General features: G+C 40.1%; 1 protein-coding gene across 1 annotated transcript in view; it reads left to right on the top strand.

The window, feature by feature from the left end:
- SQOR (sulfide quinone oxidoreductase) overlaps positions 1 to 13,030 on the top strand; it is a 56,932-nt gene that overhangs the window by 14,567 nt on the left and 29,335 nt on the right. The window contains exons 2-3 of the mRNA XM_053593537.1: positions 5,002 to 5,252; positions 8,954 to 9,124. Coding sequence (XP_053449512.1) covers positions 5,019 to 5,252; positions 8,954 to 9,124 — 405 coding nt within the window. The 5' untranslated portion in view covers positions 5,002 to 5,018. The remainder of the gene's footprint in view (positions 1 to 5,001; positions 5,253 to 8,953; positions 9,125 to 13,030) is intronic.

The following is a 13,030-nucleotide window of genomic DNA, read 5'->3' on the forward strand; positions in this document are numbered from 1 at the left end:
AAATGTGACTGCAAAGGCCAGGACATTCTGCTTTATGGCTGTTATTAATGATGCTAATAAAACTGGACTTTGTGTTTATAAATATTGAATCCAGAAACAGGCTATGGGTAATAGCTGAAATACCACAGAAACAGCCTTCTTGGCTGAGTGAGGGAAATTCTTGCTTTAACTTCGAAAAGAGAACCACATGGTTAGTCTGGAAGGGAGCTAGGTCCAATGACCTCAAATGGGGTGGCTGGAAACAGGAAATGTAGCCGGGCCTCCTTTGAGTTTGTCTTCCCACCCATGGGGCTAAGAGAGAGTGTCAAGACCATGAAAACATGGTTTCCTTTTTCTGGAAAGTGAGAAGTTTTGCTGTGATTCTGTCATTCTCTGGACATTTAGAAGGAAGGGCAGGACGTGACAATTATGTATTCACCATAAATTATCTTCTTCTTTTCCTATCAAACGACAACAAACTACTTTGCGATTTCTTAAAGAAAATCTTATTTGAGTAATTTAAAAAATTTAAAATGTAGGGTTTATTAAAGAAAACTTGAGAAAAGTACACACAAAGATGAGAAAGAAATCAATTGTAGTTATATCAGAAACACTGCTCGTATGTAGGTATGAGAATTATGAAAAATGGTTTCCCCTTTCTGGGAAGTTGTAGAAAATATGTTTTATTTTCCCTGTAACATTATCACACAAACATTATTTTGTTGTTGTTATGGTTATTCTAAATATCATAGATGATGTGGTGTAGAAGTTTAAAATAAAGGACGGGGTTCATATAATTGGGCAGCCCTTATAAGCTAGCTGACCTTGAGAGAGTCACTTAACTGCCACCTGCCTCAGTTTTACCATCTATAACATGGGCATGATAATGGCAGGCAACTCACAAGTTAAAAGCTTATATAAAGGACTTAGTACTTGTTAGTTACTACCATCAAAATGAAGATTTTATTTACTTTAAGGTGTATTAATGTATATATAGTAAAAACTTTTATAAAATACAGAAAAGCAGAAGAAATTGAAATCACCCATTGTTCTATAACTTAGATAAAAACTACTTATCCAGTATTAAGATTTTGACTTTTTTTTTTTGATTCAATGCATTTTCTCTTACATCGTTGAGATAATATCACATTTCCAATTTGTTTCCTGATCATAACATGAGCATGTCTTTGTAAACATAATTTTAAAAGACTATATAAGTCATTTTGTAAAGCATATTTTATTTAAACTTTCCCCACTGTTTTGACATTTAGTAGCTCTCTGCTCCCATATTCAACTGGAGACCTGAGCCTTCCCTGGCTGGTAGGGAACTTAATAGTTTTTGTTTTTTCTATCCCTAGCATGTAAAGTTAGGACTAATCCACAAACCAGTTATCAGAGGGTTGACTATATTATGAATACGTTTGTGAAAAATTTAAGTTTTTCTTCTTCAGTATTGGAGGTCATCCCCTTAGACTAGGTTCTCAGAAATGGAAATACAGGGCCAAAGGATGATAAGTGTCATTTTCTAGAAGGGTTGCATTGATTTTAGACTTGCAGCAACAATGTATGAGCCTGCCCTGCTTACTGGGGGCTTCCAAATTCCATCCCTCCAGCTCTGGGTTGCTTCTCAGACATTAAATATGGAGGAAATTGTCAGTGGTTAGAGTTAATCTTAATTACAACTAGCACTCCTGGCTCCTCCTTCCTATTGCCCATCATTTTCCTTCCCCCAGGGCCCTTCCTTCTTCCATTCTTAGCCCCCTTTCCCTCTCTGCGTCCTCTAATCCTCCCCTGCAGGCTTCCTCTTCTTCTGTGGGTGGGGATGGAGAGGGAATGATATAATTAAATCATTCCATTAAGATGCTAGTGACCTTAGCAGCTGGAAGTGTTATTCCCAGACTGGGGATGGGCATTTGCATTTTAATAAATAGTTCTTGGAGCAATGTTGAACCTGAAGGACTGAACTTGATGGTAGAACTTGGAGCACTATAATACTCAGGGAGGGAGATATCCCCAGTCTTGCTCTTAAAGTTATAAAAGTGGGTGGGGTCCAAGATGTCAAGCCAGTTCTATTCAAGGGGGCCAGTCTCTGAGAAGCCTTAATTTTCTCTCTGCCAAAGCACCAACCATGCAGAGTAGAAACAGGTTTTGCTAAAGGCGAAAGTGCATCTCTTAGAGGAACTAAGGCTGAATTGTTTACTGGGTTGGCTGTAATAAAAGGCTCGCCTGTAGCATGTGCAGATTCTTTGCATAAAATGTAACTTTATGATACCAGGAAGGGTTCCTTTTATGGCATTTAAAAATCATCTGGTTGAAATTGCTGAAGGTGTGGATTGGATTAAATTGTATGTTACTGGGTTAGCAGAGCCAGGAGGTCCCTTAGTGGGCTAGGGCCTTGATTGCCACAGTCAGAACACTGAGTGGTGGAAGGTGGGTTTCTTGCTAGACTATGTCTGTTTCCACAAGATCTCAGGTGCCTTTACAACAAGGCATGTTACGGGTCTCTATCTGGACTCGTGCATCAGTTTTAATGGAGTGAAAAGCCAAAGAGAGCATGGAGGAGCATGGCTGAGAGGAGAGTGGGCAACAGCTGGATATAGCCTAGAGCAGTGGTTCTCAACCTTCCTAATGCCGCGACCCTTTAATACAGTTCCTCATGTTGTGGTGACCCCCAACCATAAAATTATTTTTGTTGCTACTTCATAACTGTAATTTTGCTACTTTTATGAATTGTAATGTAAATATCTGATATGCAGGATGTATTTTCATTGTTACAAAGGGGTCACCAGGTTGAGAACTGGTGGCCTAGAGACGGTGGATGGATTAGGTGGACACAGTCGAGTTATTAGGAAACATTTAAATGGTGGGATATCTGGTTCAGACAAAGCTCTTTTTTTTTTTTATTTTTGTCACATGATTTCTCTTTTAATGGTTTTGGCAATATATACAACTATAATAATTAGTAGATGTTATTAGTTATAAAATTTTAATGAATGTTTATTCATGAATGCTATTTTAATGAATGTTTAAGTTTATCTCCTTATGTTAAAATCATATGAATTTTTATTTCAGAATTTGATTTCTATTTTTTTTATTATTATGCTTCACCAAATATATAAGCTTAACTGGGTTTCTTGGTTTCTTTACTTCCCGCTTTTTTTCTGGTGGCCCACTTCTTCCTACTTCTTGGACTCTTTTCTCCAATGTTATACTTGAATAATTTTATCAGAGAAGAACTGTGGGTGGCAAACTTTCTGCCTCACTGTACCTTTGGCAATGTCGTTATTTTGAATATTAATTTAGCTTAGTGGGTTTCGGTTGAAGACAATTTTTGGTGACAACCTTAAATATATGGCAGCATTAACTTCTGGTTTTTGGTGTTGCCAAGTGATAATTTCTTGTTCATCTAATTTGTGGAGTATTTTTTATAGTTAACCCATTTTTTCTCTCCAAAATTTTGTATGATTTTCTTTTCATCTCTGGATTTCCTAAATTCTAGCCTTGGTATATGTCTATTTTTATTCACTGTGCTTGGTGTATTCTATAAGTCCTTTCAGTTATACCATTTGATTCAAAATTTTCTCCTGTAGTTTATATGATTTCTTTGTCACTTTTCCCATTCCATTCTCTTTGTTCTTTCTGGAACTCTTATTCAATAGAAGTTGGAATTTCTTCTCTTCGTCTATTAACTTTTCCCTCATTCTTTCCATGTCTTTACTTCTGTGTTGTTCTGAGTACTGGAGATTTCCTTGGCTCCCTTCTCCAGCTCATGGATTTACTATCTGGCTGTCCAATCCTCTATCCAATCTAGCTATAGAGGTATTTTTTTTGTTATTATTTTAATATTTTTTCTATTTCACATACCTTAGTTTTCATTTCCATAGTCTCTATTTTCTATTTTATGGAGACAGAACTTATTTCTTTTTTTGCATCTCTCTCTCTCTTTTCTTTTATAGCTATTTGTTTACATGAAGTTTGGTTTTCTTCAAATTATTGGTAATTCTTTCTAGTTTTTGATTATTTTTTGTTTGATAATCCTTGCCCACCTGAGTATGGGTTCCAGTTGTGTTTATTATAAATTGCTTTAGTGATTTTGAAAGAAAAATAATAATTCACACTATGTGAATTATTTAGGCCTCTTTACTGTTTTCTAAGAACTACTACATATTTATTATTTTAACTATAAATATATTTTTATTTCATGGAATTTTAGATTTTAGATGGAAGGCATATATGTTCTTTCTTCTATATTATTCTAGTTCTATTGTGGTACATGGATATTATTAAACTAAAGCTTATTTTATTCCCCTCTTTTTTTATTCATAGACAGATATATGTATAGATATAGTTAGAGCTAAACATACCATTTTTCTTTCATTTCATGGTGTTTTAAACATACAAAAAAGTGGTAATGTATGTTTCTTTCCACCATATTGATCTAATCCTTTTTTTAAATTTTTAATATTCTTTTACTGCTAAAATAATGATCATTGTATTTCTTCTTGTCTGGATCACAAGCTCTTTTTTTTTTTTTTATTGTTGGGGATTCATTGAGGGTACAATAAGCCAGGTTACACTGATTGCAATTGTTAGGTAAAGTCCCTCTTGCAATCATGTTTTGCCCCCATAAAGTGTGACACACACCAAGGCCCCACCCCCTCCCTCCGTCCCTCTTTCTGCTCCCCCCCATAACCTTAATTGTCATTAATTGTCCTCATATCAAAATTGAGTACATAGGATTCATGCTTCTCCATTCTTGTGATGCTTTACTAAGAGTAACAGACAAAGCTCTTAATGGTCTGACATAGGAGGATGTGGAGAGATGGAAAGCTTAGCCAATTATTAGCTATCAATCAAGTGCTCCCAGGAGACCATGGGATCACAGCCAAAGGGAAAGTGGTCTGGAAAGATGGCAGGTAGAGTGGGCTGGATGCCAGCCTTCCCTTCCTCTCTGAAAGAAAATGCTTTGGTCCTGTGGTGGTCGCTGCCTTGGTACTCACAGCCTCTTCTCTTTCCTTCTAGCCTGATCCTGCCTGACGATGTCCCCGCTGGTCGCCTTGGTGTCAGGGCCCCGCGCCCGGCTGTTTGCCTGCTTCCTCAGGCTGGGCTCTCAGCAGGCCAGCCCCCTTCAGCTGCACACTGGGTCCAGCTGCTCAGTCAGGAACTACTATGAGGTGCTGGTGCTGGGAGGGGGTAGTGGTGGGATCACCATGGCCTCCCGTGTGAAGAGGAAGGTGGGTGCGGAGAACGTGGCCATTGTTGAGCCCAGTGAGGTAAGTCTCCCTTTTGTGTACCCGTGTGTGTGTGTGTGTGTGTGTGTCAGGGGTAGGGTGGGCACTGTGCCTTCATGTCACCAGGTTAGTGCTTTTTCTGGGCATAAAAAGCAGCCCATCCCAAAGGGCTGGGAGAAGGTGGAGGGAAGAAGGGCTGGAGGGAGGACACATCTCTTGGCTTTGTGTATTCTCATTGTATATGTATTAATTTCTTACAGCTCCCATAAAAATTACTACACATTGGGTGGCTTAAAACAGCAGGCATTTGTTTTCTCACAGTTCTGGAGGCTAGAAGTCTGAAACCAAGCTACGGGAAGGGTCATGGTTGGGGAACCAAGCTACGGGCAGGGTCATAGGTGGGGCTATGGACAGGGGGATTTATCCCGCACTTCTCTCCTGGCTTCTGGTGGTTGCCCACAATTCTTGCCATTTCTTGGCTCGCAGCTGAGTTGTTCCATTTTTGCATGGTATTGTCTGTGTGTCTCAGTGTCCCTCTGTCTTCATGTGACCTTCTGATAAGGACATCAGTCATTGGATTTAGAGCATACGCTAATCAAGGATGACCTCATGTTGACTTGATTGCATCTACAAACACCCTACCAGCGTTGTCCAACCTGTGGCCCCACATGCAGATTGTTTGAGGACTGTTTTGCTTATCTGTGGTGTTGGATATTCGGAAAAGTATGCGTGTAGATTTTATTTTATTTTATTTTTTGCTGATCAGCTTGTGTTAGTGTTTGTGTATTTAATGCATGGCCCAAGACAGCTGTTGTTCTTCCACTGTGCAGCAGAAAAGAAAAAAGGTTGGACACTCCTATGGCCTATTTCAAAATAAAGTCACATCCACATGTACAGAAGTTAAAACTTCAACACATGTTTTTGGGAGACACAGTTCAAACCATGACAACCTCCTACCCTCAGCTGTCTGCATGGAGGAAAATCAGTGGTCATTGCACTTTCCTGTCTGTTCCAGTCCGGGGAAGGGAAGATGAGTTGGAGGGCTGGGAGGCCTCTGGAAAGCTGTCAGTGGGCTTGATAAATTTAAGTGCAACAGGATTATAAACAGATTATAAGGGAGGAAAGGTACCTGACACTAGGAGGCAAGACTAAGTCTCATGAAAAACATTTGAAGATTGTCCAAAAGTTTCAGAGAAATATCTAATATTTTTGGTGGTTTGCCTGAAGTTTCCCATGGAACTAGGTGTGTACCAGTTTGGAGCAGTTGTATCCTTGGAAGAAAGAAGCAAATGGGTCGGGTGCTTGTTTTGGGGGGAGGGTAGGACAAAAAAGGCAGGCTTCTTCCCAAGATGTCTCCCCACAGAGGAAGATGCTACCCAGGGCTGTGGTCTGAGAGGAGACTACAGGGTGCTCTCTGTAGCTTTCCTTTGAAAAGCACATCTCTTCAATTGAGGGACTCCACTTTAAATGACAGTGGTCTGATTGCTGAACCAGGTGGCCTGCGTATGTTGTGTTGTAGTTAACTGATGGGCAGGTCTCCCAGCCGGGCTTCTCTTTGGGGACCAGACACAATTCAGAAGGCCAGAGTCAAGTCTGGCCTGCCCTGAGAGGAAGCACAGAGTACGAGTCTCTCAAAGGAGCTCAGTGTATTGGTATTTTCCTACTGAGTCTGATGATAGCTGTAGCTGATGTTTGTAGTCTAAATTAAACTATCTGAGCCTGTATTTTTGTTCCTCTCCCTGTTCAAGATGAACTTGACATTGATGAGTTTTCACGACTGGAGACCTCCTCCTCCTCCTATTTGATTACATCCACTATTGGTTATAGGGAGACTGCAAAGAATTTCTGTTGTCTTCTTCACCTTTCTGTGGGGTTTGGGAGCTCTGGCCAGCTAGTTGGAGGCACTTTGGCAATACTGAGAGCTCTTGGTCCCCCATTCTACTCTGTTAAGTGAACTGGAATGCTCAGAGGCCATTAAACCTGTCTGTTTTTTGCCTCTGAGTCTAAAACTTTCACAACTAACTTAGATCAAGAGTGAAAAATCTGAAGCAATAGAATTTCAGAAAATCCTGAAAGTTTGAGCTTGCCCGGTTTGTGGGATAGAGGCTGCTGCCTACTGGCTTTGGGTGTAAAACCTTGGAGAGAGGAGAAGGGGCAAATTGGGAGGTCTGCAGTCCTCCATGGGCTTGGGAAACACAATCAGAAGTTAATGAAGTTTCAAGGATCCCCAGAAGTGGCTGTAAACTTTCAAGACTTATGAAGGTCTCCACATGCTCCTGGGGTACTATATTTAGGGTTTTCTTTATATCTGTGCACAAAAAGGTGTCTATAATGTGCATGTCCATATACATGTATGAACAGGACATACATATTGAGCACCAAATCAAGTTTAAGCAATAAATAATAAAGTCACTAAAGACAGTTTATAGATTTTTGGAATGATCTTGGAAAATTCTTATGTCAAGAGACTGCCGTTTGTAGCTTAACATAATAGGAGACACGAACAAGCGGGAAACCAACCTTTGGGGGACTTTTTATGGGATGCTTTAAGAGTTAAGAGGCAGCTAGCTCATAGACATTTAGTTATAACCCCTTTCAGCAGCCTCAAATTGAAATAAATCTCCAATTACTTTGTTTCTCAGAGATATTTCTTTTATTTTTTACTTTTTAAATTTAGAGTTTAATTAATGAAAGTTTTTTTTTATTAAATCATAGCGGTGTACATTAATGCAATCATGGGGTGCCATGCACTAGTTTTATAGACCATTTGACATATTTTCATCACACTGGTTAACATAGCCCTCCTGGCATTTTCTTATTGTGTTAAGACATTTATATTTTACATTTACTAAGTTTCACATGAACCCTTGTAAGATGCACTGTAGGTGTAATTCCACCAATCACCCTTCCTCCACCCATCCTCCTCCCTCCCCTCCCTCCCTTTCCCCTTTCCCCATATTCTTAGGTTATAATTGGGTTATAGCTTTCATATGAAAGCTATAAATTAGTTTCATAGTAGGACTAAGTACATTGGATACTTTTTCTTCCATTCTTGAGATACTTTGCTGAGAAGAATATGTTCCAGCTCCATCTATGTAAACATGAAAGAGGTAAAGTCTCCATCTTTCTTTAAGGCTACATAATATTCCATGGTGTACATATACTACAATTTATTAATCCATTCATGGGTTGATGGGCACTTGGGCTTCTTCCATGATTTAGCAAATATGAATTGAGCTGCAATAAACATTCTGGTACAAATATCTTTGTTGTAATGTGATTTTTGGTCTTCTGGATATATACCTGGTAGAGGAATTATAGGATTGAATGGCAGATCTATTTTTAGATCTCTAAGTGTTCTCCAAACATCTTTCCAAAAGGAATGTATTAATTTGTATTCCCACCAGCAGTGTTGAAGTGTTCCCTTTTCTACACATCCACACCAACATCTCTGATTTTGGGATTTGGTAATATGGGCTAATCTTACTGGAGTTAGATGATATCTCAAAGTAGTTTTGATTTGCATTTCTCTGATGATTAGAGATGATGAGCATTTTATCATATGTCTGTAGGCTGTGCACCTGTCTTCTTCAGCGAAGTTTCTCTTCAAGTCCCTTGCCCAGCCTGCGATGGGATCACTTGTTCTTTTCTTGCTTATACATTTGAGTTCTCTGTGGATTCTGGTTATTAAACCTTTGTCGGAGATATAACATGCAAATATCTTCTCCCATTATGTTTCTCAGAGACATTTCTATCAGCCAATCTGGACGCTGGTGGGTGCTGGTGCCAAACCGCTGTCCTTATCTGGTCGTCCCACAGCGAGTGTGATTCCGTCTGGTGTAGAATGGATCAAAGATAGAGTGGTTGAGCTGAACCCAGACAAGAACTGCATCTACACAGACAGCAGCAAGCAGGTAACCATTGGGGCCTGTGGATTTTTTGTTAATCTGAGGGCTTGTATTAATGCACAACAAACTGGGTAGCTTCATGGTGAAAGAGTGGTAGGTGTGCACCTGTATGAATGTGTGTGTTGAGTACTGCATGAGATGGCAAGTTGTGTAGTAAATGGAGGATAAATGGAGGGGCTGAGTAATGTTGAATTAATAAATAAACAACCAAGGCAAGTATTTGTTGAATACCCACTGCAGGGTATTGCTTGGAATAGTATCTTGCATCTGAATGTTTATTGGATGCAATGTTTATACTATTGCTACATGTCTAAACAACAGGCCCTGTGGCACCTATGGCTGAAAGGAGTAGGACACCAACCTCATATGCTGGAGGTGGTGAGTTCAAACCCAGCCCTGGCCAAAAACCACAAAAAAAAACAAAAAACAAAAACAAACCCAAAAAACAAAAAACCAGCAGGCCCCTCTTTGCATCTCTTTCTTTTAAAGTAACCAGATTTTCTACCTGACACCTGGCTCCCAGAGGAATAGGATGCTGGAAAATATCCACTAGGAGCATTATGCTAGGGCTGTAGGGGAATCCTGTGACTCCCAGGAGGTTTGTGCCAGAACTAGGGAGAATTCACCGGGTAGAAGTCTATCCCCACCACCCAGGGGTGGAAGCTTGTCAGCAACTGCTACCCCATGTTTGACGGAAAGGACAAGGAGAGGATGGTGAGATGAGGGGCCCAGACTGTCTGATACCTCAGAAGCCATTTGCAGCTTGGTTCCTCTCATCAGCGCAGAGCCTAGGACAGCAGCAGGCAGTGTGGCCTTCATGTTTCACCTTGGCCAAGGCTCGGTGGTTCTGGGGCTCTCAGAGCGTCATTGGCTTTACATCTCAGGCCCTGACAAGGGACTCTGGCATTTTCACAAAATTGTAGAGTTAGATTTGGTGAGGATCTAATCTGTTTTCACACTTCCTTTCCTCCAAGCAGGGATTCGTCTGTTGCAGGTATTCCTAAGCTTTCCTTGGGTCATGGATCTTTCTGAATACCAGATAAAGGCCCTCTCTAGAAAAATGCACATATGTGCCAAATTTCACATTTGATTTTAGAGAGTTCGGAGATTCTCTATACTTCTATAGTCTTTTCCTGAACTCTGGCCAAGACAGAGTACCTGGTCTTTTAGCACTCATGATCCTTGTCTCTCTGGCCTCTACTCATGCATTCTGTGAATATTTATTTGGGTCTACTATAAGCTAGGTACCATTTTAGACTTCAGGGATACATGCATTACAGACAGAAGTTCTTACTGTCCTGGATTTCATATCCTAGTGGTAGGTGATATACAATAAACAATAGACATAGTAAGTAAAGTATATAACATGTTAGAATGTGATGAGAAGGCATGAAAAACTATAGAACCAAGTAATTGGAGTTGGGGTGAGTGGGGGTGGAGAATTAAATTTAAAATGGGTTGGTATTTACATAGTCCATGGCCAGCAAGTTCTCTGACAAGTTAGCCCTCTTCATTTTTTTTTTTTAGACAGGCCAGTTATATGAAAGTTCTGCATTTACTGAGCCAGAATCCACCTTCTTGTAACATTTTTCTTGTTCTTTCTTGGGCCCCCAAGATGTTATTGTCCTCGATACCCTTAATGCCTTTCTTATTCTTTGTTCTGTCCTATAGTGTGTGAGAACATGTTTTATCTTTTTTCTGTGGAGAAACCCTTCAGCTATTTGAAGATGGCTCTCATGTTCTGTGTAAGTTTTCTCTTTAGGTAGAAAGACTAGTCCCCTCTCCCCACACCCCTCAACTCTTCCTCACACTTTGTAGTTCCGTCTCCCAGAATTTCCCTCCTTATCCTGCTTTGGACAACATCTGGCTTCTTAGTGCCTCATGAACAAGGAGCTTGAAGAAAGGAGCCCAGTGGAGGGAGAGTGGCCCATTCTCTGCCGTGGCCAGTGCTGCCTGAGTTAGCATTTGCTGTTCTAGTGACAGCTGCCACAGGGCTGGTTCATGCTGGCCTTGAGGTCAGTTCAAACTTCTGGGTCCTTTTCAGATGACCCACTGTCAAGTCAGTGGTATTTACATAGTCCATGGCCAACAAGTTCTCTGACAAGTTAACTGTACAAGAGTACAGTTGTCTTTTGTTTTGCTTAAACATAGGAATGACCACACACAATAGATAGATGTATATATACTTATTTATTTTAATTAAAAATTAAAAAAATTTTATATATTGTTTTGGTGCAATTGATGGTTCAGAAACTTCTTATTTTCCTCAGTGTCTGCAGGAGACTAGACTGAATTATACACAAGATTGAACCAAGATTGATTCAATACCCAAGATTGAACTGGGTGGCTTTTTTTACCTTGCCAGTCTCCTGCTTGCAGGGCCAGGAGGCCTCCATCATGAAGGTGGAGGTACAACTGGTGGCCCTGCTGTACCACCCCTTTTGATATAGCAGGGCCTGCCTCCATGATCAGATCCTTCAAGATGCAGCCCTCTGTGGTTGGGTTTGTGCTTGTCTTAAGGGTCATCAAGTTGTCTCATCTCTTGGGAATGAGGGGCACTAGGTGGTCCCAGTCCTATTTCTCCTAAGGCATAGATCCTTAGGGAAGTTCTAGTGTCTTGTTTTAGGGTTGGAAAAGAAGCTGGTATGTTCTGGTGGGACTTTATTCCAAGACTTTATTAGGCAAAAGTACTTCATAGCCAGATATCAGAAATCAGCTCCTCACGTCTCATGTGAGATGTCATCTTGTTGGTTTTTAGTTTGTCCACCACAACCTGTCTTGATCTTTTGGATTTATGATTCTGCCATCCAATCAGCAATTTTTCCTAGCTTTCCACAGATGGCTTCATTTAAGTTAAAGGTTTTAATTCTCTAACATGTCTCTAGAGAGGTTTTTTAGATTGCACAAATTATTCTTTAGCAAATATTATCCTATTTGCCAAATAATTCCGTTCTTATTCTATCTTATTCACTAGGTGCAAGGCTGAGTTGAAGTTACTGCTAAAACTGAGATTCAGTGTGTCTCTGATGCTTCTTAATCCCGGGGTGTGTTTCTCTGGAAACATCTTACAGCCTCTAAGTAGACTGGCTCTTATTATTTCTTCAGACTTGACCTGGTTCTATTCTCCCTCTTGTTACTGCTCCTGCAACATTGGCCCCTCATTTCTTTAATGACCTTGGCCTCCTCCTTACCACAAGACATTTGCACATGCTGTTCCTACTTCTTCTAATTTCTACTTATTGTTAGCTTAGATATGACCACTTTAGGTAAGCCTTCTCTGATTTACCAGACTAGGTCAGGCTCCCCCTTGACATGCTATCACAACATTCTGTGATTTAGTAATTATTTGTGTTATTATCTGGTAATGTCTATTTCACCCACTAGACTGAGTCCCTAAAGGGCAGGAAGTGTATTTTTCTTATTCGTTGTTGTATGCCCTGGACCTAGCACAAATATCAGTAACTATTTTTCAGCAAATTGTGTCTCAGTTTCTTCATCTGAAAACTGAAAATAAGAATAATCTCTACCTTACTGGGCTTTTGTGAGTATTAAATGAATAAAAACACATAAAGTGCTTAGAACCATGCCTTACACAGAACAGATGCTTAAGAAATGTTATTTTTTTAAAGAATACATATAAGGAAAGGATGCATGTTCTGAGTGTCTACTCTATGCCAGCATAGTTCCAGACTGCTGACTAAATCCTGGCTTATCATCTGTGAACTCGTGTTGGTACTCTTCTTCTAAATAACTGTGAGACATCTACTGGGTAGATGAGCCTAGAATTTTGCAATGGATAGCCTATTTACTAAGTTGTTAACGTCAGAGTCTATCTCCCCACCCTTTCTGAGAATACTTCCTCATAGTCAACCTTCTGGCAAGGTCTACACTGTTCTCTGCAATTGCTCAAAA

This window comes from Nycticebus coucang, chromosome 6 (assembly GCF_027406575.1).
Source record: "Nycticebus coucang isolate mNycCou1 chromosome 6, mNycCou1.pri, whole genome shotgun sequence".
Lineage (NCBI taxonomy): Eukaryota > Metazoa > Chordata > Mammalia > Primates > Lorisidae > Nycticebus > Nycticebus coucang.